We start from the raw sequence: 27,434 nt of genomic DNA on the forward strand, positions 1-27,434 counted from the left end.
GCGCGTGCGCAAGGCTTCACAACACCAATCTTGCTCCAGCGGCGAGTTCACGAGACATGATTGGCAAGATATCTTCACAACACACCATATGATTGGCTCAATGTATTCACATCACACCACATGATTGGCTCAATGTATTCACATGTCGACGTTTTGCTGAGGAAGGGGTGGGATATGTGTAGACAACGGCCATATTGGCGTTACAAACTAGCCCCATGCATTTCTATGGAGGATTTTTTGAGTGCTGTGTCTCCTCATTAGAAAGTCTCTGCTGTAGGCTACTGCAAGAGAACCATGAGTTTGGTTAGCCTAACAAACATTTGAATTCATGCACACACAAACACATCCTTTTTATTTCTTCATTTTTGAGAACTGTGCCTATAAAAGGGAGATTTATGCAATAGCTGAAACCCTACCGTTTATGAAATTTGCATTCTGTCTTGTGAAGAAACATTGCCTGGACTGTTGTTCCATATTTACACATTCATAACAGCAATACAGAGAGGTGTATCAGAAAACAAAACTCCCAGCATATATTTTTTTGTTCCAACCGTTCACTAAACCAGCTGATTCTAAGTGCCACAACTCATCAGACAGGTCTATCAGCTAATTAGTGAAATCACCTGTATTAATGCCCAGGTAGAACCAATACACGGTTGGACTTTTACTTTCTGAGGTTGGACTTTTACAACTCTGCAGCAGTGGGCAGGAAATGAACTGCTTTCCAGACTTTTTTGTGAAATTTCACAAGGGGGATTTTGTTCATTGCAGCATCATTCAAGTGCAACCGTGAAACAATCTGTGACTTGTGACAACAAAATGATCCAAATAAGTGCCCCAGTGTGACTAGACACTGGTGAACGGCATGTCTGGTGACTGTAAGGAGGTCTACATGGATTCAGTCTAGTCACTCTACTTATATTTCCCCTCATCTTGTATGTAATAAATAGATGGCATCTACAGAAACAGGTTCACACGATACCTGCTTATGCAAGTTCTCTGTTACATCAATTACAGACACACAGATCAGGAGCCAAGGCAAAAATCATGCTATGGTGGGCGTTGGTCTCCGTTTTTCTTCTGCGGTCACTGCCTGCCATTCTCTACTCACTGTGTGGCTTTGACGATGTCCCAGGTGCTGTAGTCATCCACGTGGCTCTTGCGTCCCACGTTCTCGCTGTAGCCATGGTTATAGTGGCTCTGGGGCTTCAGTTCCTATAGGGGTGTGTGTGTGTGTGGGTGTGTGGGGCAGAGAGAGGAAGAGGCAAAAGAATAAATGCTCAACCAATCAGTGACAAGTTTTGTGGTGCCCCCCCTGGGAAGGCACCCTGAGGGAGCTAGAAAGACAGACACACAAACACAGAAAAGAGAGGTGTAAACCCAGAAAGAAAGAGAGAGATTAAAAGAAAGAGTGAGAGAGACAGAGAGTTAAAGAGAATTAGAGGGTGAATGAGTGAGTGAATGTGTTTGTGTGTATGTGTGTGTCTGCATGAGAGAGAGAGAGAGAGAGACAGACTGTTGCTCTGCAGTGATGCTAGGCGACATAACCTTTCACTTCCAATCAGTCTCAGTGGGCACTGCCAGGTCACGGATGATTAGCCTGTCTCCCACTGCAGGCTAAAGTCCCTACCTAACCACCACCCAACCAACATCCGCTCTTACAGGCAACAGTTCATTTCACAAGTCAGACCCAACCAAAACAACGACAACAATGAGAACAAATAAGGTTTCAAGACAACAGATCAGGATTGGTTCTGCCAAAACAGGTCTAAATGTTTGGGTAAGAGCACAGGTCAAGTATGGGCTGTGGAACATCACGTCACATATGTGGCTGAAACAGACTGGACAATAACTGAGGAGTCACACAGCATCACATCCTCAACCAGGAAAGATGCACGTTTACTGTTACGGTCTTAGGGACCACAGCCAACGCAGATGTAGACCTGGGCTGCGTTCGGATTCCCCGTCCTATTGCCTTTTTCTATCCACTATCCCTTAAACCTCAATGTAAAATGTCATGAGGTTAAAGATTGCATCAGCGATAGCGGGTAACGTCACTTCTGTTGACGTTCAAACAAAAGAGAGCTAGCTCGCTACTCCCTCCCTCCCGTGCAATTGAAACTCTCCTGAAAGCGCAACTCGTCGGTTATTGGTTGTAACACTTTATTTTGCCTTTGAGTGGTTGGCAACACTTGTTGGCAGCAATTGTTTTTGTGTGCAGATCTCAGAGCCTAGACTGCCTACAGAGACGCGTTTGCTTGCTTGGTTGCTGACGGCCTGCTTATGGGGCGGGCAGCTAGCGGATCGTTAGGAAAGATTAGATGAATGTGATCATTTATATTTGGCCCTTTTTTGGGCCAGCAATCATTACAACAGATATGAAGATGAATTCATAAGGACATAGGAAAAGACAACTGCAGTGTTAATAGAAAAAACACTCTAATTACACTTAAGGGAAGGCGGGTGTCTCGTGTCAAGTTGACTGGTTATTGTTATCTGGCGCAAGGTATTGTGGAGCATCACTATCACCTTTCCTTTCAAAGGATGCTAAAAAGGAGACTTAAAAGAAAGCATAGAAGCACCTTCCCTAAGCATGTTGAGAGTCCAAACAGCTCTCATCACTAAAATATGTCTTTCATTCTGATAGGAGCCTCCCTAAGCTAAAAAGAACAGTCTGAACACAGTCCTGCTTTTGAAATTCTGAGATGGCGACAGAAGGATCCGCACCTGTGGGTCTATTTACCGTCAAGTGGTCTGTGCACTAGGAAGTCAAAGTAGTGGGGGAGAAAGTATATATGTGTGTGTGTGTGTGTGTGTGTGTGTGTGTGTGTGTGTGTGTGTATCCTGAGGGATAGGAGGAGGGGATGGCTGGCAGATGTCTGCTGTTCCCCGGTGACTGACCGGGGGGCAGGGAGGAAGCAGCACCCCTCCCCTCACTCCCCATCCTAGAGTAATAGCCAAACCAGTAACTGCCAACTGGTGACTTTCTCCATGGATGTGATTGGAACTGATCCAAGATGTAGGCAGGGTTTTTGTGCTAGAAATAAAGTGACTAAGTTGCCTAATTAAATCCCACAATGGCAAAACATGCTCATACTTTATATAGTTTTAGAGAGATTGTCCTCCTTGCTTTCCATTTAAACACATAAATCAAAACCATAGAAAAGGGAAATGGCTGCTTTTCACAGTCAGGACAAAATAGTTAGGGGGCCCTTTTTCATGGCAGTGATCGCTTCTTAAACTTTAGACTTAAAACCAGTTTGTGACACTAGCAGAATGCAGTTAATCTGCACAAAACTTTTGCCATGTATCATGCTCTGAAAGAGTGATGATGGCCATATTTTGTTTATAAATCCCACCATTATATCGAACACAATGTTCCAAAAAGACAGGGTCTAGAAGGACCAGTACTGTACAGTACAGGTTCAGACATCGGCGATAACCTAGCCAAAGGGCAGAGATAACAAGGTACGGTGTGCTGCAACACATCAGCAATTCTTATGTTTCTTTTTTCTCCTTTTTCTGAAAACATAATAAGGCAAGCCATTAGACTAAATCAGATACTGGAAAAGCAATCCCAAAATCAATGCTATGCAGACCTGGCACCAGTGACTTGCCATTCACATTCATTGAGATTTAAGAATTAGAATTTTAAGCATTAGTCCAAGTTTTTGTAAAAAAATTGTTGTAAAAAATCATACCTTTGGGAATAATAGTTGATCATCAATCATCAGTCAAAAGTCAAAGGAGCACACAGAATTCAGGAGATATAGGGGCTGCCATTTGATACGAACTGCAGTGGCCAACCAAATACGGCATTGTCAAATCAGCTCCTTGACTTTTTATTGTTGATAAAACCAGGAGATCTAACCATTTCTCCCTGGAGAGGTTAGTTAGGGTGCTGGGAGGGTTTTCAGCTCATTACTGCATTGCTCCCGATCCTTTCCCCCTCATCAATATTTATGCTCATAGCAGAACTGATCAAATTATGGCTACACAGGAGGACCCTACCCTACCAACAGACACAAAGGGAGAAAGTGTGCCTTGAGATGGCACTTTGCCCTTTGTGCCCTCTGATCAACTTTGACCTTCAGGGTTGAAAGAGAGCAAACACAGTTCCACCTTCTGCTTTGTGTGGTAAGCCTGCCAACAAAAACTGTGACTGGAAGCAGTGACATGGGCCTGTGCACAATTTGGACATGCTAATTGGATGTCATCTTGTTCAGAGTCCGAACGTGGTCCTTTGTAGCTCAGTCTTTGGAACACATGATCTAGGGTTGCCTTGTGTCTGCTAGTACTACTTTTACCTTTTTTAATAGGCCTAGCTCAAGCTGTTCCTCGTACACATTGACAGCGGACTTCTCGTGTGCTACATCGCCTGGAGATGCAGTCTTCCCTTCGATGGGATATTAACAACGGGGAATGAGAGTCATCAGTCATGCAAACTAATGCTGGAAAGGCTCAGCTGACACCATGATAACCTGGAAGCCACGGGAAGCCATCTCTCTTCATCTGCCACCGGGCAGGCTTGTGGGGAACCAGGCACAGGGCCTGGACCCAACCGGTACAGGAACTGTGCAATCAACACCAAGCACTCATTTTTACTCATTCATAAGCTAATTCAATAGGCCTAGCGATTCAATGTTCTCATATCTCTCATTAACATGGCTCATGAAGGAAGGCTAACGATTGGTTATGGATTTTGGATGGAAGGGTTTGTGGGGAAAAAGAGGTCTGCTGCAAATAATAATAATTAAAACAAACATACCCAGGAAAGTAAGATTAAACCTGTATCTTGTACGTTGTGCCTCATTGTGTCTAGAATGTTTGAAGGCTAGTTCTGCTATGCTACACAGTTGCTTCAGTGTTTATATTATGCAAATGAATAAATATTCAATCATTTGCATTTCCAATCCAGGTCAATGTCTGCACTTTTCATCATAACAAGCTGAAGGGGGGAAAAAAACAGCACGACTGCAATGAGAGATCAGCTCAAAACAATCAGCGGGATTTGGGAGAGGAAACTCACTGAAATCACCTGAATATCAAACAACAATATAGCTGCAAGCAGCAATGAGGGGGCCAAGCAGTTAAGCAGGAGTTGGGATTGGATTGGATGGGACTGGACTGGACTTGACTGTGTTGTGTTAGATTGGATTGGATTGGACTTGTTTGAATTGGACTGGACTGGATTCGGCACGCCGAATTTATTGTGTGTCCTCAAGATGTACTCCTAAGTCCACATACCAAGTTTGGTTTAAAGTGGTGAAAGTGTTGATAATTATAGCACCCCTAGTGTTGAAAGCACACCAAATTAATTGTGCATCCTCAGGATGTAGTCCCAAGTTCTTATACCAAGTTTGGTTGCGATAGGTGAAAGTGTTGCTAGTCATACAGCCCCTAGTGGTCAAATGTCACCAAATTTATTGTGGGTCCTTAGGATGTGTTTACGAATCAACGTACCAAGTTTGGTGTCGATGCGAAAAAGTCTTCCTAATAGTAGCGCCCCTAGTGGTCAAAGTAAACCAAATGTATTGTGTGTTCTCAGGATCGGGTCCCGAGTCCATATACCAAGTTTGATTTCGATACGTAAAGGCGTTGCTGAGATATGAGTTAATTTCCTGTATGTCTAGCGCCCCCCTAGTGGTCAAAGGTCACCAAATGTATTGTGTGTCCTCAGAATGGGATCCCAAGTCCATATACCAAGTTTGGTTTCTATATGTGAAAGCATTGCTGAGATATGACCCACTTCCTGTGATTATAGCGCCCCCCTAGTGGTCAAAAGACTCCAAATTTATTGCGCGTCTTCAGGATAGGGTCTCAAGTCCATGTACCAAGTTTGGTTTCAATATGTGTAAGCATTGCTGAGATATAATCACTTCCTGTGATTATAGCGCCACACAGTGGTCAAAATGTACCAAATTTCTTAAGCCTCCTCCTTATTGGGTCCTGAGCACATGTGGTAAGTTTAGTCTTACGAGAAACGAGAAAACCTTGCTGGGATATCACTTCACTTCCTGTTTGGCGGCTTTGCCGACAATCTTAATTGGCTGTTACGGCTAGGGCTGGGACAACCCGTCGACGTAATCGATGACGTCGACGCAAAAAATACGTCGGCGAAAAATATGAGCGTCGAATCGTCAAGCATAACGTGTGCTACTAAATATTTTTAATTTTACACCTTCAGTGTTTTCCATACGTTCCAGACTAATCTGTGGCTGGGCACCACGAAATCAAAACCGGCCACCACACATTGATGTTCTATGTTGTAGGCCTACTATTTAAATTAAAGATAAGATATAACAATTTCATTGAGCTGCACTTTTTACTCACACAGCCTTTCCTCGCCCGCTCTCTCTCGTAACAAGCCCGTTGCTCCTCCTCTGCATGTGCATTTAACAAAATATTCACGATTGTTGAAGGATTGTTGTTGCCACATAAAAGCACTGCATAGAACACAATGGGCTAAATTGATTTGATTAAATCCGCTTAGCATCGTGACCATGCTGCGCAAATTTGTTAAAAACTGCTGCATTAAGTTAAAGTAAACTCTGCTAAGGTCTTATCACAACATAGTACATTGAGGAGACTAAACTAAGTTAAGTTGCAGTATGCAATCAAGCAGTATCTCAAAGCTAACGTTAGAATACTGTTTGGATGTCAAGTTTAGCATGCTTACTTGCAGCTGCTTGTATTCGTTACTCATGCAGGGCTCATTTTATTGACTCTGAATGTTTGCAAAATCCCGATGTAAATGGAAAAGTGTTTTCCAAGACTCAAAAGTGCTTGTCCAAAGGAGGAGTACGAACCGTTATTTGAACTGAATCCACACATCTGCAGCCTATTAACTGTGTTAATGTTAATTGCAAGGATTCCCACACAAACGTCTTAAAATGACAGGCACTCAATTAGACATACACTAGCCTACTGAACTGTATTGAATGCTACCTCTGACTAAGAATGCATTACTTTGCACTTGTATAGTCTTTTATTTTGGAATCTTAAGAGCAATAAACATATATTGCAATGTTAAAGAATTCATGTTTTTTCATTCAGATATGTAAATAAACATGTATAAGTTGCTATTAGTGAATTAATGGGGAGACAATCGATAATCGAATTGAATCGGACTGAAAAATGAATCGTTAGATTAATCGATGCATCGAAAAAATAATCGCTAGATTAATCGTTTAAAAAATAATCGTTTATCCCAGCCCTAGTTACGGCCAATTATTTTTCGCCTTTTTGAAGACGAAAAGGGATAACTTTTATGAGGCTTGGTCTAAAGATCATCTGCACCAAGTTTCGTGAAAATCGGACAAACTTTGTGACCTGTGAAAACGTTTAGGTGTTTTTGATTAAATCCAATATGGCGGCCTAATCAATTACGATGACATCACAATTTGGCTTGGGTCAGCCTATGGACCTCCAACAGCATTAACAGACCCCACTAGTAGATTTTAATTCCAAACACAACAGCAGCTACAAGCCAAAACACATTTTTCCTAATTGCAGTGCCCCCTAGAGGTCAAAGGTCACCATCGTTTTTGAACATTCTCCTGATGGGGTCCTGAGTCCACGTACTAAGTTTGGTTAAGATACATGAAATGGTTGCGGATATATGAGCTCACTTCCTGTTTGGCGGCTTCGCCACAAATTTGGATTGGCTGTTACGAGAGAACGGTTTTAGTTCCTAAGACGAAAAGGGATAACTTTTGTGCGGCTTGGTCTGAAGATCATATGTACTAAGTTTCATGAAAATCGGAAACTTTTTAAAGGTTTTTGACAAAATCCAAAATGGCGGAAAATCCATCATGTCATAGAGTGCGCTGAACTCGGCTTGATGATACCTAATTTTTGACAATCGGGTCAACGGGTCAAAAGTTACGTGCGTGAACACACATTCAACTTTGGCCTGTTGGTGGCGCTAGAGCGCTCGAGGTGCCGACATGAAACTTGGTGAAATTAATCATGGGACTGTCCTCAATCAGTTTGCCAAATTTCACAACTTTTTACCAGACGGTTCTATGGGCTGCCATAGACTCCCATTCGGAAGAAAGAAGAATAATAAGAAAACGTAGAAACACAATGGGTGCCTTCGCAGCTTCACTGCTTGGCCCCCAATTCTTAACATACACCAAGAATCTGGCAGACTCTCTTGTGGGTATTAGTTAAAATAGTTGGGATATTTAGGACACATTATTATAAAGTACATACATTTGTCATAATTGGCATAATGTGAATATCTGGATTGTGTGTGATTGTTTGAAAGGTGACAATCCTCACCCATCCTTGGAATAAAACATTTGCTGTAGAGGGGCCTACACCCCATTCAACATTCCATGCCAAGATGCTTGTGAAGGCTCTGTGCACCCTGAGATATGTCAACTGCACAGGAGAGTGCCAAACACTGAATCTGTCTTTTAAAGTAAAGATTAACTGCAGGAAAGGAGCGAGGCTACACTGAGCTGTTTATGCCCTACGATCCCAATTCTGCTAAAGCAGGTGACTTATCAGCCACAACTACTACGTGACAGGAGGCTCTGCCTTCCACCCGAGCATCTGCGGAACACTCAGAGCTCTCTTTCCGTCAGTTTGTTGGAATACCCACTGGGTGTGCACTGCACTGTGCAGACCTATCGGCTAAGGAAAGAGTGAAAGTGCTAGCACGAGAATGTGTGCTTCTGACATGCCGAGGCAACGGACCCATCCTGCCTTCCCTCTCGCTCTCTCTGGGTGAGTGGAGGTGCCTGCTGTTCTGCACGTTCCAACAGAACCCACAGCGGTGCTATTTAGCACAGCAAAACAAAACACAAGGCCACCCACTTCAGTCTGAAACTGCAGGATTTCAGTAGATGAGTAGAAGAAGTTTTGGTGTCTCACCGGGGGAATTTACAACAGATGGATTCCCTTGACATAAGTAGGGATGCAATGTTGTCTTTTCATAGGTTTCAATGGGGTTGCACGGCTTGTAGGCCTACAACCTCTTGATTGGGAACTTTTGAGTCCCTATTCCGTCCGTTTTTCATGCCAGCTTTGTGCCCGCAAAACTAATTCCACAAGGGTGGCCTCACACATAGAGACAAAGGATATGGTTTAGGATTTCAACACTCTCCAAGAGGCAAGCTGTTCAGTCTGAGTGACAAAAGAATGTCGGTTACGGCAGCTGAAGCTTCAGCAATATATAAGATAAGACTCAATGCAAACTAAGAATAATTCATTACAGTGCATCTTCTAGCTCATCTTAAACAGAGAGCTCTTGAAGTCATATCTTGTTTTTCTGGGCAAACCTAATTTGACTGATGTACTATGACTGAAGTAACTATTTCCTTGTGAATCTTACCTGAACTGTCAAAGCACACCTTTTTTCTTTTTTTTTTTTTTTTTTAAATCTGGGCCTCCTGCCTAGCCATATAGGCCAAGTCATACTTAAATAAATATTAATATCTCATTAACTTTCTGAGTCCTAACGTCTAACTAATAACTGAGTATGAGGAATTAGGAAATGTAGGTAATCATGGTGCCTGCCTGAAAAACGAATACATCTTCAAGCCCTTCCATGAAGGTTCATGACTAGTAGGCTACATAAGAGAAAAGGTTTGTCTTCTTTAGCACACATCCACAACAAAATATTATGATACCAATGCAGATAACGGACACCACCATGACAGTTGCCATTCACTCAAGCTGCTAACCTTCAAGAGTATTACCGTTATTGAATTCATTTTTCCCCCTGAAAGGATGTTAGGAAAGACAGTAGTCACCACTGGTGCTATATATCAATGCTTGCAAAACAAAACAAACGAGAACGGGACACTAATATTAGCAACTATGAAAACACGCTTGGTGGCATACAGTATAATGTAACGTTAGCTAACAAACTAATGATGTTAGTTTTCAGCCAAGAGATTTGTTTGTGTACAGCTACCGTTACTTCTGACAACACCAATTCTCACGCGAAATATAACGTTACCCTTCCCTAAACAAATCATCTCTTGCACTAAATGCTATCAAAACATTTTCAGATTAATTTATACGTGATTGTAATGGAACATCATATTCACCGTGTCAAGTTAATATCAGCTAACATTTGCTAGCTCTTTCATGGAGACAAGGCAAACGTAGCTAGCTAACATTAGCTAACGTTGTAAATAGAAGACTGACGAAACAAACCAAGTGTAGATATCAGCTAGACTTTACAAAATGAACATTTAGCTATTTTATTATAGGTCTGTTGTACATGTAGCTAGCAATATAATCAACCAACAAACGCTGACGTCTTAAGTGCTATATATCCAGTGCTAAACAGCTAGCTGGCTAACATGCTATTACGCAGTTGGGGGAACCTGACAGATACAATTGGAGCTGCCCTCTCTTTCGTGTGCAATCGTGCTTGCATGTGATGGACAATGCTATTTACTCTGAAACCTTGACATAAATGCGCATTCGAATACTCTCCAGTAGCATGATCAACATATTATTGTCGGTCGATTATATTACCTCTGGATGGAGAATGGGGACACATCCAGCTTCTTTCTCATAATCATCCATAGCGTCAGCCATCTTGGTGGTCAACCTCGCCAAGCATTCTGGGAAGCAAGGTTCTTGCAGAAACAAACAGGACAGGAGGAGGAGGGGGATGCTGGTTTTTCTGCAAGCCGATGCAAAACAGAGCTAACCAATCTGCCAACGCTGAACGCTTGAACGCAGTGAACATGTCAATGGGATGTGTCCATGGCCCAAGCATTACGTCATTTTCATAATTTCACATCATATGTCTCCACAGAATCATCCTAGCCCATTGGAAAAATCCTCGTATTTGCTATATAACGCGCGTTTCTGCATCTATCTGTGAATCTGATAAACATGATGAGCGCAAACCAATACGTTTTCAAATTATCTAGCATGTGGCCTCTCAAGCCAAAATTCCTATAATAGACTTACATTTTGAGTACTTTCACAGGCCTGGACCTGGTAGGCTAGGCTACAGTTTTGATACTCATGTTTTCTGAAATGGTCTCATTTCACAGCTCGATGGTGTTTTAAGCCCCCACCGTCGACTTCAAGGCACATAACCCTATAACCCTAACCAACCTAGTGCCTTACATGCAGCGCTGCCTGAAAGACCACATTGGGCGCTTAAAACACCAAGAGACCATTTCACAACACCTCACACGCAGGGAACTCTTTATAGCCTAAAAAAAGCAATAGGTCTAAATCTAACTGAAATGATAAACACAAATTTAGACTGTAGTCCTTTTTAATGTGAGATAAGTCTAAACACTTTTGTCACTTTTTGCCTAGGGTTAAGCCCTTGCTCTTACGCTGTTATGGACTAATACAATATACAATATTTTGTTAGCTAAAACAGATCTCTCTTTCGCTCTTAAATTCAATACTGTGACTGTAGGCTATGCACATGTGGGTTGTCACAGCAACTCATCACCAGTGTCCAATGTCTTGCATTTTGGAAGGCAATGCTGTTGCTGGTGTTCAAGGTTGAAAGTGACTTGTGTGTAATGTTTTGTAAAAAAACATATTGACTAATCATCTTCCACAATAAAAAGGAAAAGGTGTACATTGAATTGTCCTTTACACACAATTTCAAAACGAATACAAATTCTGAGTGCATTCATATCAAGGCGGTTAGATTGGCTTGAATCAAGAGGTTTTCGTGGCATCATTTTTTTGTTTGAAGTGAAATGGTGACTGGTGAGGGTTTGGTTCTCAACATATTTGGATCAAGAGGTCATGCACAATCACAGTCAGGAACTCAACATGATTAGAGACACTTCAAACAGTTTTAATGTAGCCCATGAAACAATGCATGGGCAATTACACAAATGTCAAGATTTTATATTGTATGTTGAACTCTTGACAAAGAACAAGAGAATAGATTTATTTATAGGCAACAGTATGAGTTGTAATTGTTTTATACAAGATTATCCAGGTTACAATGATTATGTAAAAACTTGAGTTAAATGCAGAACACAAGCAGATAACATTTTTAAATTTAGGGCCCTGACTAGATCTATAAAAATGGGATGAACCATAAACAAATTAGAAAATTAGAATCATGTATTGCTTGTATGTATTAGAATCATGTATTGACATTAGAATCATGTATTGCTCTCTGTAGCACTGTCATCTTATAAGCTACTGCATATCCACGAAATGTCCTATATCAGTGACACAAATGCTTTGAAGCACATTTGTCCCCTGCCATCCTGTTTTCTGATTCTGAAACTCTGAAATTTTGTCTGCAAAATGCTTTACACACACAACATTTTAAAAACATGCAACAAAACTCAAACATCACAAGTTGTGGCCAAATTAATATATTCTCTCAATTAAAGTGGAGAAGAATAGGCTGGTGCTGATCCAAAAAGCCATAGTTTGACCCATGCTTGGAACATGGTATCTTCAGATTTACACTGATCAGGTTAGTTTATTAGAGACATAATTATGCTTGTAGGCCTAGTTCAGGCGGGAATAGCCTACATGTTGTTTTTATTTTGTTTTCATTCTGTAGTTAAACAGTGTAAAATGTGTGAAACTTGAGTGTGAGACGTCAACTTGTTGTCAGTAGGCTATTACGCAACAGAACCACAGGATGGCTCACTTCACTTGCGTTTACCAGAGTCGGCTCTGGCGTTTGCCAGCGTCTCTGGCGTAGTAGCCTAGCTCGAGAACTGAGCTGGGTTCCAGTCCGTTGAAGCTCAGGCATACTAGCAGATCTCAGAATCCTGATCCCAGATCCGCAGTTAGGAGGAAGACACCACGGACAGACGAGGGCTTATCATCACTCGTCCCAGGGCTAGGAGTGATGACAATGTATGGATATCATTTCAATCAGTGACGTTAGTCTGGCTAGTTACAAGCTAAGATACAATTTCCTCTTTTGAATTTCTCCCAAAGTAACTGTTAGTCATCATCTAGATAGAGTAAGCTCACGTTAACCTCAACATAAACGTTAACGTTACAACCTATGGGCAACGTCTATTTCAGCTAGCTATCCCTAGCTATCTAGACTTTCTAGTTCAGACTGCCTGCCTGGGATGAAGTAATCCACAACTGTAAGACTGTCTGGCTAGCACCAAGGGGTTGCAGATCACACCTCGATGAAATAAGGACATTCTCGGGATAATACGGGCGACCAAAACAAGGTAAGTTAGGTTTAAAACGACCAAATCGTCACTTAGCCAGTTCGCATAGCTAGTTAGCATATATTGCTAACCTTCATCCAGTCGTTAGTTAGCGTTACCGTTAGCTAACGTTAAGTGGGTAACTTCATGTCAGCACCATGATCAAGCCCTCGACATCAAACCAACATTAACAGCATTCTTTATTGACACGAAGATCTGAATTTTGGAAGGTCATAGTGGGTGTCCTCTCTACTATGGTCCTAGATAACTTTACTTACAAGAGACATTGCAGGTCATCCATCCGGCTGGTGATCTGACGATTTGGGAAGGGACAGTCAGTTTGTTATTGTTAGAGAGAATTCATATTAGCCTCTGTCATAGACATTTAAACCTCGGCCAGTTCCCTTGGGTGAAAATCAAAACGATACGCATTCGTGGTAGAGTTGATATGTTTGAAGTGATCAACCATTTTGGTTACAAATCATATTTCATTTTAATACCGATAACATTATCTATATGCTACCAAAGTTAGCTGCATTTCGCGACTCGATGTGCTTCTCGAATCGACTTGGATAACATTGCATCAAACGTTAACTTTGCTATCAAAAGGATGATGCACATGATTTAATAGATTATCATATAGATTATGTTACAGCCTGACCATACAACGGGTTGATCTCTGGATTCGAACCATACAGTTTCTGTCAGTCCAACTTTTAAAAAGGTGTTTAATGAATATAATCATGTATTCAATGAATAAGTAACCTATGGCTTACAGGTTCAGCATTTCAGGTCTTGGCTGGCTGTTACTGGTCTGTGATTGTGAATGTTAGCGTTAACAGCTCCCTCTTGTTCCATGCCATGCCATTTGGCATCCTGTACAGTCCACTCCTTAGTCCCTACTCTAACTGGGGCCTGTATAAATGGATATACAGGGATCCATTTGGCATATCATCATCCTCAGCTTTCTGTTTCAGATATCATGTTTCCACTTTCTCCCTGCGAACTTGGTGGTGTGCGCCGCAACTTGACTCCATCAAAACACTACTTCCGATTCATCTCTTCCTACCTGTTTTTTTCCTCTGTCTCAGGCATTCTGTTCTAAGCCAGAGCATGTTAAGGATTAATCACCAGGCAAGGATAATCGCAAATATAGCAATTGTGTTTTTAATCCTTGATTATTATCTTTATTATTACAGCTGAAATTCTATAGGCCTCAGCTGTTATAATTGCACTGAATTGCTGATCGCTTTTGACCGCCATTGCCTTAACCCATACACAACAAGATGGGAACAGTGTGGTCCTAAATAATTCACACGTGGTTAGGCGCAGGACCGTGGTGCATTTGGATAGCACATTTCCATGTTTCCCTTCATTGTGCATATGCATCATAACAAAGGCTACTGCCAGCCTCTTTAGACAGAGTAGGTTAAATTGTGGACCTCGGCCTCTGGAGTCCTGCATTGACATTTGCCTGTCAAATGAAGTTTCCATTGAGTCTTAAGCGGCACCTCGACTTGTTATCTGTTTGCGCCTCTGACACGATATGGCCTATCTATTGCAAGATTTGCATACAAGAATGTCTTGTGCTGAGGGATGGGATTGGAATTCATTGCAGGTGTATGGTCTTTGTGAACTCATGCTCTCTACTCCCCTGCTGTCCCACCCCGTTTGATTTTCCACTGCTTTGTAATGGCATGGCATGGCATGGGGTTTGCCATAGCTGTCATCTGACCAATGGTTGCTGCTGTTTGCTGATTACCTTAATGTGTTTTCTGTGACATCCTTGTCAAGGTGAACAGCATATTTCATTAGAGAGAGCTATTACTCACGCAATAGATACAGCAGTGTTTTACCTAATGATGTTGTGGACTTCAGCTTTATGTTGTGAAGTGGTCATGTCTGAACAAGAGTGGAAGGACAAAGATATATGCTATAAGTATCCTATATTAGAAATGTTATAAAAAATTGTGCTTGCTGTGTTTTTGATCAGTTGCCAGATGGACTTTACAAATACTTTTTTGATTGGTGGTTTCACAATGATTTGTATGAATATTTTAGGGGCTGCCATGTTTCAGTACATCTATATCCAAGCTATGTATTGCTAGGGTTTGGTTTGGGAACCTAACAAACTGTTAAGTCAACAAATAATAGGGAGAAGCCAAAAAACTAGAAGCCAGCCAGAACACAGTTCTTCATTCTATGTTTCTGTCAGTCTCTGGAATGTGGCTGCTGTGGGAGTCTTCTGGGCATCTGTCGACAAGGTCAGCTGGGGTGGCTGGGTATCAAATGATGGCCTGCCAGACTGGAGGGGAAGGCACAAGGACAGGTATTGGATGCAGTAGGTTGCTTTAGGGGCAGCTTAAAGGAAGCTGAAACTTCCTGAAGGGTTACCTAGACGGATCTGGGTACATCATGTCCACTTCATTAAAAAATCTGCTCACTCAAGTGATCAGCAGTTAGTCTGTGAATGAGCCTTTAGCCCAACACAGTAGGTGGTAATGAGTCAGAGTCATGGTAAATAGTGTGACTATTGAAAGCGCGGAGAGTGGACACTTGGTCTTGAATAGATCCACAAGAAGGAACTTAGAACATTGTGTCGATTTAACCAAATATGGTGAGTTGTGGGTAGTTTGCCTTTACTCTTGTTCCTTGTGGTTACAGTAAAACCAAGAAAACAGAAAGCTAAAGGGCCACACTTAAGACATGATTGTTCTGTAGGGTCATCTGTGGGCTTCTTCACTGAACGTCAGCTTTTGACTTGAAATCTGTGAGGGACTGGTTAAGCGAACGCATTATCGGCCCCTAGCCTACCTCTTCCTGCAAACAGACAAACCGCACTGTGACAGGGTAATCAACCGAGGCTGTGTATAATGAACTAGCCTAGTGCCTTTGTATGAAAAATTGGTTTTGTAGCCTGATTAGGCTGGAGGTTCATATCAAGTGCAGCTTTGCCCCATCTAAACCAATTGAGGCTTTCTGAACATAACATGAAGGTTTTGTTGTTTTCCATCTAGCCAGGCTCCCTTAGCATGGTTCTGTTTTGCCTTTAAAGCCATCTGAAAGCTATATTGTCTTCCCTCCCAAATAGCCAACACTTACTTTCAGTCCATTAACTCTAAAGTTGGCATTCAGGTTCTCGAAAGCAGTCATGATTTGAAGCCTGCCCTGTGGTACCCTCTTGTTTAATTCTGCACTCTCCTGATAAGCACGGTGTTAATTAACACCTGTCTCTCACCCAGATGCCACTGCAGAAGCTATTTTCAGGTGAAATTAACTCCACAGGTAGGCTACAGAGTCAAGAGTCTCATCCCAAACAGTAGGGAAAAAATGTGTGTGTGTGTGACAGAACACCACTCTGTTTGAAAGGAGCTCATTAGCTTAGAGCTCCATGTCAGGTCTCTCTTGAGTCTAGTGTTGCAGATGGCTCTACTAATTATTGTTGGACATGGTGCAATGTCCCTTCATCGTATAGGGTCTCTGGACGTTTGACTGTAGAGGAACTGGACACTCACTCTTGTGCCAAGAAGTTTGGCGGAATTTTCTCAGCTTGACTGGAAGTACAGGTAGTACCAGTAGTACTGTAGTGTCTTTTTGGACAGGAGTGCTTCGAAGTTTTGCAGTTCTGCCATATATGGAGTGGTGAGCTGTCTGTTAAACAGTTTGCAGCTCAGCATAGCTGAGAAATTGAAAACTAAACTGTTTTCTGTACATCAAATAATAATAAAAAAGATTATCATAGTGCACTGTCATGTTTATTTATTAGTTTTTTGACTCTGCTGGGTGACTGTCCAGATTTGACATTGGCTGTGCTCTACTTCTACTGAATTTGCGCATCCTTCATCTTCTAGCCTACTGAGCCGCGTGCTTTAGCCTAATGCTCCAAGCAATATGCCGTCCTTAGCTCATTACTCCCCAATTAAAAGTAGGAACCTGCATGGTCAGTGCCATCTTTGATCCCCCTGTTTTTAGTGTCTTGCCTTCTTGGAACTGGCATAGAACAAATTCGATGAATTCCAGCACTCCACTTTATAGCCTAAGTAACAAGAGAATCCTGTCAAGCACGGCCAAATCTGTCCTTTATTTCGGATTAATCAGCTCTGGAGCGATTTTTGAGCGCAGTGACTTATCTCACCAACGGCTGTTTATTATGTAACAGTATGCCGTGAGTTCCCGTACATGATGTTTAATGTATTCAGACTTTAAAAAGATGGGATTTATTGTCTTCTAACAATAGGCCTATGTCTTTTTCCCATCTGGATTTCACTCAAAGATAGATTTGTGTGGCAGTGGTGGTGAGCATCTGCCGTGCGGATCTGTGAATGAGGAGGAGGATGATGATGCTGCTGGCCTAATTTGACAGGATTCGGCGACTCCGCAGCGGCCGAGGCTGCCATCGGCGACTCCGCAGTGGCCGAGGCTGCCACGTCTGCAGCTAATGCATTTTACATGTCTCTGCAATGAGCTGATTAGCAGCATGAATTCCTCCAGATTAGCCCCTAGAGTTTGCTCTCCTCTAAGAAGTCAGAAATTGTAATGATTTGAACTCTTTGTATTTTATTTTTTTGTCACAAACGAAAGGGGGAGGGGAAGAGATTAACCCCTGCGTCAGCTGTGGCTGTACATTCTGTGCGTTGCCAGGCCGGATAGAGGTGATTTATTGAGATATTCACACTTCGGCTTGGCTGCTTAATAGTCCCTGGCCCTTGGCCTGTGGACGGCCTTCACACAAATACTCAACCGGGAGTGAATAGGATGGTGGACAGTAAATCCTACCTCCATTTCGAGGCTTGGTGTTTTATGGTCTCTGCAGGAAGGTCCTGCAGGACGTTCTAAGATGGAACTGGCGAGCCGAGCGTGCCTGACACAGGGGCCAGGCAGATAATGGACCGGCCCCGTTGGAATCCTGCTGCCTTGCTTGACGTCTGGCCCACGCCCAGCCGACCAAGGCCACGACACACCCTCACCTCTCCGGAAACACCTGTCTCTGTCTTTCTTTCTGTCGCTCACTCCCTCCCTCTCCTTTTCAGACTCTGGGCTTTTGTTGTTTTGTGTTGTGATGGACTTAAAAGGCTTGACTGGAATGCTAATATTGGGCTAAATTTAGACTAAGCCTGCTCATGGCATAAAAGGTGAGCCATGGGGAAACCCAACAGGGTGTGTGTGTGTCATGCGTGTCGTGTCTGTGTGCCTGTATGTGTGTGTGTTTGTGTGATGCTGAAGGGGTTTACTGAGATACAGAAGGGAATAGGTATGAATAAGAGGCTGCTATGACTATGCTTGTCTCATTGGAGGTTTTAAAAGCATCCCACAATATTTAGCATGGAGGTTGTTTGAGTGTGAAGGGATGAGGGTGCTGCCCGTACGGTTGAGTGACCTCTGTTGAGAGATGGATTGCTTTTTTTCCAGCAGCCTGTCTGTAGTGAGTCCAATTCAGCTTTCAGAATGTCGTGTGCTGTATGGAAATTGAATGCAGTATTTTCTCTCTTTCTCTCTTTCTCTCTCTCTCTCTCTCTCTGTCTCTCTGTTTTTCTTGTTTTTTGTGCAACTGTAAGATTAGAACATTAATTTGCCTTGGATGGATTTATAGGGCCCAATTAAAACCTGTGGTCAAGCCCCATTTGGGTTGTACTTGCAGAGCTATGTGTGAGGGCTGAGGTTCTCTCATACCAAGTGCTGGTGAGCAGAAGGAAAAAGGCTTTCTTTTGTTTGTACTGGGTTGATGTTGGGATGGGTCACCCATGAAACGGTTGCCTATGGCAGCAGATGCGAATCTCTAGGCCTTGGAGGCACGACTGGTATGAGGCCGGCATTTTGTGCTCATGACCATGGTCACAAGTCTCATAATTCAATTGGTCTGCTCTTTCATTAAATGAGTTTGTCTTTGTTTGGTATCTGTGAACATGGAGAACCAAAGTTTATCAAATTTCCATGGATGATGTCAAGCAGGGATGCTTGATGTTGTGTTTGTGTACACATTGCATTTTTATCTGCCTGTATGTTGTATGTGGTTTGTTGCCTTTGTGGCTGATGTTTTCTATGTCTGTTGATGACCTGCTGCAAAGCAAATTGCCTTTTGGTGACAATAAAAGTGAAAAGTAAATGCAAGTGGTGGTTTTAGTCTTAGCAATCTGTTTGGATTCCTCAATGATTTTTTACATATTTTGAAATATAATTATTTTTTCATTGCTCCATTTGTCACACTTAAAGGCTTATGAAAATGGCCAACCTCTGGCCTGAAGCTGGGCAGGTGTATATGGCGACAACAATCAGTGAAATTTACACAATATTTAACATTATTAACAAGGCTCAGCGTTGCGTCATGGAAACAAGTCAGGGAGGCGACGTCGAGGGGAGGGGAAGGGGAAGGGGGTTGTAGCTGTAGCTGGGGCAGCTTTCTGGATCTGAGTCAACCCTGCTAATCTGTCTAAGACTGACCATGGAAAGGAGAGAGGTAGAGAAGAGATAAAGAGAGAGAGAGAGGAGTGAGCGTGAGAGAGGGAAAGAAAGAGAAAGTGATGTGACGTATGCTGGCGCCTATTATGTCACCGCCTGTGTTTTTATTCAGACAAACAGATTGCGGGCAGCCGCTCGCACGTTCTTGGTTCCCCTGTTGCCTGCGAGCACAGCTTGAGCCTCGGCTTCTACAGTCCTCATCTTGCCTACGGCTTTTCCCCAGCAGGAATGGCTGTGACCGGGGCAGAGCCTCATGGACGCGACCACACCGGTAAGACGTCAGGGGAGGACACGGTAGTTAAGACCAGAGAACTGTGCCAGTCAGTTAGTTCTGTGTTGGTGAGTTGGTTCTACCTGAACCAATCAGTGGCTGGTAATTTGGCAGGTTTTCACAAACTCGTGAATGGATTGAAGTAAGTTTACCTCATTTTAGTGTATAATGCCTTACTCAAGGCAGAAGGGTACCTTGCAGTAATATATATATATATATATATATATATATATTATATATTGTAGTGATGCTTTCCCCAAAATTTCTAATTATTTATTTATCTTGTAGTGATGCTTTTCACATTGGAAGGCATGTCATGGTGTATGACACTCTAAAGGAAAATGACTTGCCAGACAGCCTCTCTAGTGAAATCTATTGGCTAATGTTTTATCTTTGAGTGATAAAGCCACTAAGCTGTCTTAGGCTCTGGTGGTTGCCAAACAACAACAACGATGGACTATATTGATTGTTTTTTGAAGATTCATTGCACCCAGAAGTGTCCCATATCTGTCAACATCAACTCCGATTTATCCGCCCGTATGTCTGACTTCCTCAGCTGTTAGCCTTACTGATAGCCATGATCTGCTAACCACAGCCTGACAGGTACTTGAGGAGTGAGGACTTTCCCCAGACTAATGGGGGAAGCTGCTCTCTCTTGCTCCAGGGCTTTTCACATGCAGCAGTGTGAAAAGAATACCTGATTCAGCCGAAGGGATGGATGCTTTAGACTATTTTCTGGAGTAAATCTTTGGTATCAGTCCAGCTCTTTTGGAGTTGTGCCATAGAGAACATAATCTAAATAAAGCTGCTTCGTGGCACTGTCTCAAGCAGACAGCAGTTCACAAACACTGAAAATGTGACAATATTAATATCCCCTTCCTCCTCCTTTGTTCGACACCAGCCACTTTGGACACCTATACTTAAGAGCTGATCGAGTACACACAGTAGCTTGGCGTACACTTAGTTGTTTTCACTTTCTGGAAATGCTAACTGTGATCCAAATCTGGCAGGGCGCCTCACCTAGCTTATAGAAGTAACAAGAGGCGAAACTCAATAGAACGTCCCATTGCAACAGATGCACCCATAACCGAGCTGCAGCTCCGCCATCTTGGACTGAACGCAACACAACTATCATAGAACTTAATGATATCGGTCAAGATTAAAACGTTTCTTACAGTGTAAAACAAATATATATCTAACCTTTTCTCTACTCTATATATATCTAACTTCTATACTCTTTGACCTAGCGCAGGAATGTATTTAATAATGCAATTATGGGGTGTGTGAGGAGATGCGCTTTGCCAGCAGCGGTGCTGGCAGAGGTGTCTGCTTCCGCCACCTGGCTCACGGCGAGCTCTTAGCCCTCAGCCCAGAGAAACGGCCGTAATACAATTAGGACGGTCAGTGGAGGACGCTGGAGCAGAGAGGCAGAAGGAAACGGGTCTGGAGCAGGGCCAAGATACGTATTAGCCTGGGCTGGAGAATTGGGTTTGTGTACGGGAATGCATTGGCTTACCCATCGTGCACTTAAAGAGCTAGGGGTGAGGTGTGTTTTGGTAGACCGTATCGGAATAGGCCATTACCTTACCTGGTGATAGTTTTTTTTTTTGGTGCATAGTCTCCTTATCTCTTTGCTTGGTTTTCTCTGTATTGTCTTTTTTGCTACTGTGTACCGTACCTAGCCTGGATCTATCGATTGATGAAATCTTGTCCTCTTGAGAAATTCATTGATGAAGCGGGCTGATAAACTAGTGTAGGAAATTCTGGTTGGAAACTTATTGTCACATACAGTAGTGCATAATCGACCTCCTAAAAATAAATTCGATTTTTCTTTCAAATTGTGTATGCACTGGTTGTCACTGACATCGATGATGTTAAGCTAACCTCTAAAAGCCGACCTCTGTTCCTATCCCTGTGGCTGGCCAGCTGACTGCCACGGCCTAACAGCTCTGCTCTCCCCAGAGAGAGGCCAACAGCTGGGGCTGGACATGTCCCCGTCTCCCCTCAGTGCATCTGGAGGAACAGGACACACGTGGGCCAGGCCCTCAGCATGGACACAGATTCAGTTAAACAGATCAGACAGGCAGCTAGCCAAGCTCAAAGGAATGGGAACAAGACATTGGGTGACTAAATCTCAACCCCAGTCCACATCTCTCTCTCTCTCTCTCTCTCTCTCTCTCTTTCTCTCTCTCTCTCTTTGTATTTCTCCTCCCTCCTACTACCATACACGCTGACTCCATCTCTTGCCATGAATGCTCTTCTTTTCTGAAGTCTCCTTTATGGCGTCTTGGCCCATGGATCCTCCTTTATCCTCAAGTCTTTCTTTTCCGCCATGGTGAGCCGAGATGCCAGCCGCGTGGAGCCGAAGCTCGAAACATCTGTGTCTCTGTGCTAGTCACTCAGTGGCCCTGGAGGCATGGCCGGCCAGCAGGATGACGCACTAATTGGCCTCTTGGCCCGAGTGACCATTCACCAGGGATAAGACAGGGTACACTGAAGGCTGGCCAACGATCCTTCCTCAGGCTAGAAACACACACGTACACACACACTTAGGCTACGTTTATACGGTGACGATGAAAAGAGAAGACGCAGAAGTGGCGTCTCGTCTTCATTTTTTATTCGCGTTTAGACGAGCATTCTCAGGGGGAAATCTTTGTTTATATGAAGACGCAAGAGTATGTGATATTCAATTGGATATGCATTCCAGACCGCTGGGTGGTGGTGTGATAGAACCCCGGTACGTCACGTGCAGACATTCTAATTTGACAGTTTAGCCAGAGAGGTAATCAAGGATCTTTGGTTTAGCCGTTTAGACGGAGACGCAACCCGGGTCGTCTTCAAAACTCTACACTCTGGAAGGAGTCTTCAGATTTTTGCGTCTTCAAGCCCCGATGGCGGGGTCGCCGTGTAAACGAAAGGCACTTATGATAAAATATTTTGTCGTCTTCCTTCGCAATCGTTCTCGTATAAACGGCCCCTTAGATACAGACACACTTAGAGACAGGGTTGACACACATCCACATTCAGCTGCACCCAAAATCTGCATGCAGGTAGCCCCTACATGCATGCAAAGCAGAAATGTTTATGTACAAAAATACAAATCCGCATGACATTTGATGAATAGAGATGAGCAATTCTAAGCATTCTCAAGCCCACACTGTCTGACAGCAGGAGACAAATACAAAAGAAGACTGATGTCATTTTTTTTCTTTCTCTTGTTCTCTCTCTCTCTCTCTCTCTCTCTCTTCTCTCTGTTCTCTCTGTCTGCCCTTTCCTGTCTCCTAGACTGGTGCTGGTGTTGCTCTCACTGAAAAACTGCTTTTCACTGCGTGAGCCGCATGAGGTAGGTTCTATATTGGTCCTGTGACATGTGCTCGTGACGGCAAATGATTTGTGTGCATGTGTGTCTGTCTTTGTATGCGCTTGTGTGTGGGAGGTTGAGCACAGCAGGCCACATAAGACCCATAGTCTTTGAGTATGCATGTGTGTGTGTGTAGGTTTGTGTGCTAAGCACCAGACTAACTGCCAAATGTACTGGTGTCAGAAGCGTGCGTGCGTGCGTGTGTGCGCACATGTGTGTTTGTGGGTAGGTTTGTGTGCTAAGCACCAGACTAACTGACAAACTTACTGGTGCCAAAAGCATCTGTGTGTGTGTGTGTGTGTGGGTAGGTGCCAAGCACCAGACTAACTGCCAAACTTACTGGTGTCAGAAGTGTGCGCGTGTGCGTATGTGTTGTAGTGTTTTCATCAACTAGTCAACTGGTCGACTATTACAATCAGTAGTCGGTGCTGTAGGCAGTCGTCATCTAGTCTTGGGCAAAATGGCTGAATGGATAAACAGCCTAGACATTCTTTGTATGGAAGTTATTCACCTAAAATGAGACCTGTTCCACAGTGACATGTAAGCTGTGTCCAGCTCTAGTAAAGTACAATAAGAACACGTCTGTTATGGGGAACCATCTGAAGACGAAACCCCCGCTGCCAGCAGCTAGCACTAGCAGTAATGTTAGCACCGGCGCTTTACTGATACATAACAACCAGCCGACATTTACTATACTGTAAAAAGAACTTGCCAGCTAGTAAAAATCTGTAGTCGTGAAACCTCTAATGCTTGGCTGTTTGACCTATGGAAATGTTCCTAGCTCATTCCCAGTCCTGCCATGGCTGAGGTCGATAGGGAGCCGCCTGCCACCTTCAGAACAGAGTATTTTCGGTGCTGGATGCAAAACCTGGCCGGCACGATGACCTTGACTCCTGGAGCAATGTGTGCACGCGCCACATTAGTATTCTCCACCTTCTCTCAGCTCAGCAGTAGCACAGAGGCACTTAACGCGCGCGTGGTGCTCGAAAGAGCTTTGGAGATCTCTGTTATGAAACCCTGCTGTCATCTAAAAGATAAGAATTTGAGTGTATTTTTAATGCTCTCCTGCACACTTAGGCTGTTTGCAATTCATTATAATTATACCGCAGACTTTCATTAGCCACTCATACACTAACCGATGGTCAACAATGAAATTACTTTGTAAAATGGAAGCAGGTGGTTTGTTGCAAGCGGTATAAACGTGTAGAGAATGTGTATAGATTTTTGTTCAAATGTAGCCGAAGGTTCGCTGATTTGCAGCATGCAGTTGCATTCAGTCTGTTTGTTATTGGCCATTTGATTTAATGTCTGAGCCACAGGTCCATATCCCTCCTGCTGTTCTCTTCAGTCCAGTGGGGAAACCTGTCCAGGATGGCTGGCATATTGAAGGCCATAAATCAAGCATGCTACAGTTCAGACACACACACACGCACACACACACACACACACACACACACACACACACACACACACACACACACACACACACACACACACACACACACACACGTCATCTGTCCTGATGCAGTGCCACCATGCACTGCTGTCCTGCACCCATGATTAATTCTCCCTCGTCCCCTGCCCTATAAAAGTGTTTAAAGTTGCTCCCTTCAGTGCCACAGTAAGTGGGTCACAATGCTGTAGTTGTGGATGTAATAGAGTTCTTGACCTGATTGTATTTATATCTTCTCAGTTTTTGTGAAATTTGCTTCACACTTAGTTGACATTTCCACTCCTGAAGATTTTTTTTTTTTAAATAGCATTGTATAAGCTTTTCAGGTAGTCAAGATCTACATAATATGACCACCTTTTTTGTTTCAGTGCATATGAGGGGGCCGGACACTTTCCTTTAAAAGTACCGAGAACCATTTTGTCTAGATGATTTGGCATGCATACCATGCTGTTTTAAGTGTTTCAAGTTGCCAAGAGGTGTGGTCAGCTGTCAGTCAAGGCACAGGCGGCCGTGGCACCACAAAGGCAAAGTACAGCAACGTCGTGCGCGAGAGCTGCAGACAAAACCTGTTCAAAAATTCATGTTGGCTTCTCAAAGACAATGGGTAGATCAGAAGCAATGCCAGTGTTTTGCTCAACAGGTTGGAAGTCTTGCAAATTAGTATGCTAGCTGTAGACTAACCTTTTATCTCCCTGATAGAAATGTTTGTAACATTCCATTGATCTTTCTTGTCCCTCTATATTGAGTATCCCAATTCCACTGTGCTTCGTCTTGGTCAATATAGATGGTTGCTTTTGCACTTTTCAGATGTACTCCGCACTCCTTCGGGGCACCTTCTGTCTACAAGACGGTTGTGAAAGCACTATGGGCTCAATGGGGAGCACTAACAGACCTTGTACCTCTCGCAGCAACACTGGCCTCTGGCCTGTGAACAGTGTCCCACACAGGCTGTCCACCCGTCTCAGTGCATTTATTATTTGGCAGACTTGTGTGTGTTTGTTTGACGAGGGCTCTGCGGGAGCCAGGGACACTGAGGTGTCTGGTCACCGTGTCCATGCCAGTTGAAGGGGCCAGCAACAGCATGGTGTGCGTGTTCTCCCATGTGGACACTGTCTCGCAACCCTGCTTCACATTTGATTTATTTATCTATTTATTGAGAGGGTGGGGGTTGTGAACCTGTCTCATGTTGTGTGTACGGGCCTTGTTTTGTTTGTTTATCTGGCCTACCCCTGGGCTCAGTGTAGTGATCATTTTGGCAGGCATTTTTGATGTAGTCTTAGTCTCAGTTTTCAGGCGAAAAATAATTCTCATTGGTATTAGCCACATTTTAGTCATTTTTTTTTATCCTTTATGGTTTTAGTCTAGTTTAAAAAAAATTGCACAGAACCAGTGCCAACACCCCTGTCTCATGCCGAAAAAAATAGGTGCCACTTCTATTCTCTAGCTGACTTATGCTTGCAGCACGGCTCAAGCTTCACCTGAGATGTGAGTATCACAGAGGCAGTGTGGCGGCTCTTACCTGTTAACATGAGAGCCAAAATGACAACTTATCAACTTATGTGAAACAGGAACTGCTGCGTCTGCCATGCATTGAACAGAATGAGAAGTCGATTGACTGTAGCTTAATATAGGGGAATATAAGCCTACCATCTGTCCCCTGCCTCTTTGTGACCAAAATATAATTTGATACAGGACAGGTACAGGTTTTATTTTCAACCTATATTAGTCTGGTCTTATCTGGTCAACAATATTGCATGTTGATATCATCACAGTTGGTTTATAATGTTGCTGTCATTTTATCTTAGTGATGGAGAAAAGGTCGTTGACAAACATATTTCGTCTTCGTCCTGTCAGACAAAATTAACACTAAATCAGTGGTGCTGCACCTCGATCTGGGATTGTTTTTGTGCATCGAGCCTTCATCCTGTTGAAGTGCCGAGTCATATTTCATGCTTGGAGGAATGGCCTCCATCTTGGACAACAACAGGAGGGAGTGGAAATGACTAGCATCTCAAATAGCCAATGGAATCCCCTTAACGTAGTCCAAACTGGCACTTCACCCAATCAGGCTAACTGCCATCCCACCTTTTTTTTCTGTGCCAGTCTGTGTGTCTGGCATTCAATCAATGGTGAAATCAAGAACAAAAGTCCATGGGAAATGGTTCTTATCGACCAGTGCCAAAAATTGGAATGGAAGGAGCAAATTTCAAGTGCAGTCTCATATGAATCTTCCTCCTCTGTGTGTTATCAGACCAGATGGAAAATATTTCTTTTCTGGAGGCCCTGTTGTGATGACACAGTTTAGAAGTCATTTGCTAGCCTGGAGATTCCAGACCCTGGTAATCTAGAAAGATTAAGGGTCTGGCCATGACTAATGTAATAGCCCAACTCGAGGAGCGACACCAAGCATTTGAAAATCTCACTGCACGCAATTGGATAACACTACGACCAATGTACCAGTGCGCCTAAATATTTTTTTGCACTCGCACGCCATCATTTTTACTCGCATGTTCGAGTAAAATTGCTGCACGGTAGAGCCCTGTTATGATGTGCAACTGTACATGTTTGATTGAGTGTTTTGTGTTTGTACATTTGATGTTCATGTTAAAGTTCCCCCTGTTGGTTTTGTGTCTGGCTGTTGGAAGCTCGACTTCTTCAGTGTCTCCATCTCTACTCCTGATTCCCATCCCACTGCACCTCATGAATGCCACACTGCTGTTTTGGGAGATTCCCAGTGTCATTGGAAAT

General features: G+C 43.2%; 2 protein-coding genes across 10 annotated transcripts in view; one reads left to right on the forward strand and one right to left on the reverse strand.

Annotated features, from left to right (window-relative positions):
- zdhhc17 (zinc finger DHHC-type palmitoyltransferase 17) overlaps positions 1 to 10,625 on the reverse strand; it is a 35,275-nt gene extending 24,650 nt beyond the window's left edge. Inside the window, exons 1-2 of one of the 2 annotated variants that reach the window (XM_048268683.1) lie at positions 10,501 to 10,625; positions 1,112 to 1,215 (exon numbers count right to left, since the gene is read on the reverse strand). In XM_048268683.1, the coding sequence (XP_048124640.1) occupies positions 1,112 to 1,215; positions 10,501 to 10,563 (167 nt within the window). In that variant the 5' untranslated portion in view covers positions 10,564 to 10,625. The remainder of the gene's footprint in view (positions 1 to 1,111; positions 1,216 to 10,500) is intronic. The other variant, XM_048268682.1, reaches the window with a different exon arrangement.
- Positions 10,626 to 12,772: 2,147 nt separating this feature from the next.
- The window catches only part of osbpl8 (oxysterol binding protein-like 8), an 82,853-nt gene continuing 68,191 nt past the window's right edge, over positions 12,773 to 27,434 (forward strand). For 3 of the 8 annotated variants that reach the window (XM_048267493.1, XM_048267498.1, XM_048267504.1), the window contains exons 1-2: positions 12,774 to 13,166; positions 23,158 to 23,215. The gene's annotated coding sequence lies outside the window, so the exon portion shown is untranslated. Of the gene's footprint in view, positions 13,167 to 19,687; positions 19,873 to 19,947; positions 20,015 to 23,157; positions 23,216 to 27,434 lie in introns of those variants that run through there. The other 5 variants (XM_048267497.1, XM_048267499.1, XM_048267494.1 and 2 more) reach the window with 4 other exon arrangements.

The sequence above is a fragment of the Alosa alosa genome, chromosome 17 (genome assembly GCF_017589495.1).
Source record: "Alosa alosa isolate M-15738 ecotype Scorff River chromosome 17, AALO_Geno_1.1, whole genome shotgun sequence".
In the NCBI taxonomy this organism is placed as follows: domain Eukaryota; kingdom Metazoa; phylum Chordata; class Actinopteri; order Clupeiformes; family Clupeidae; genus Alosa; species Alosa alosa.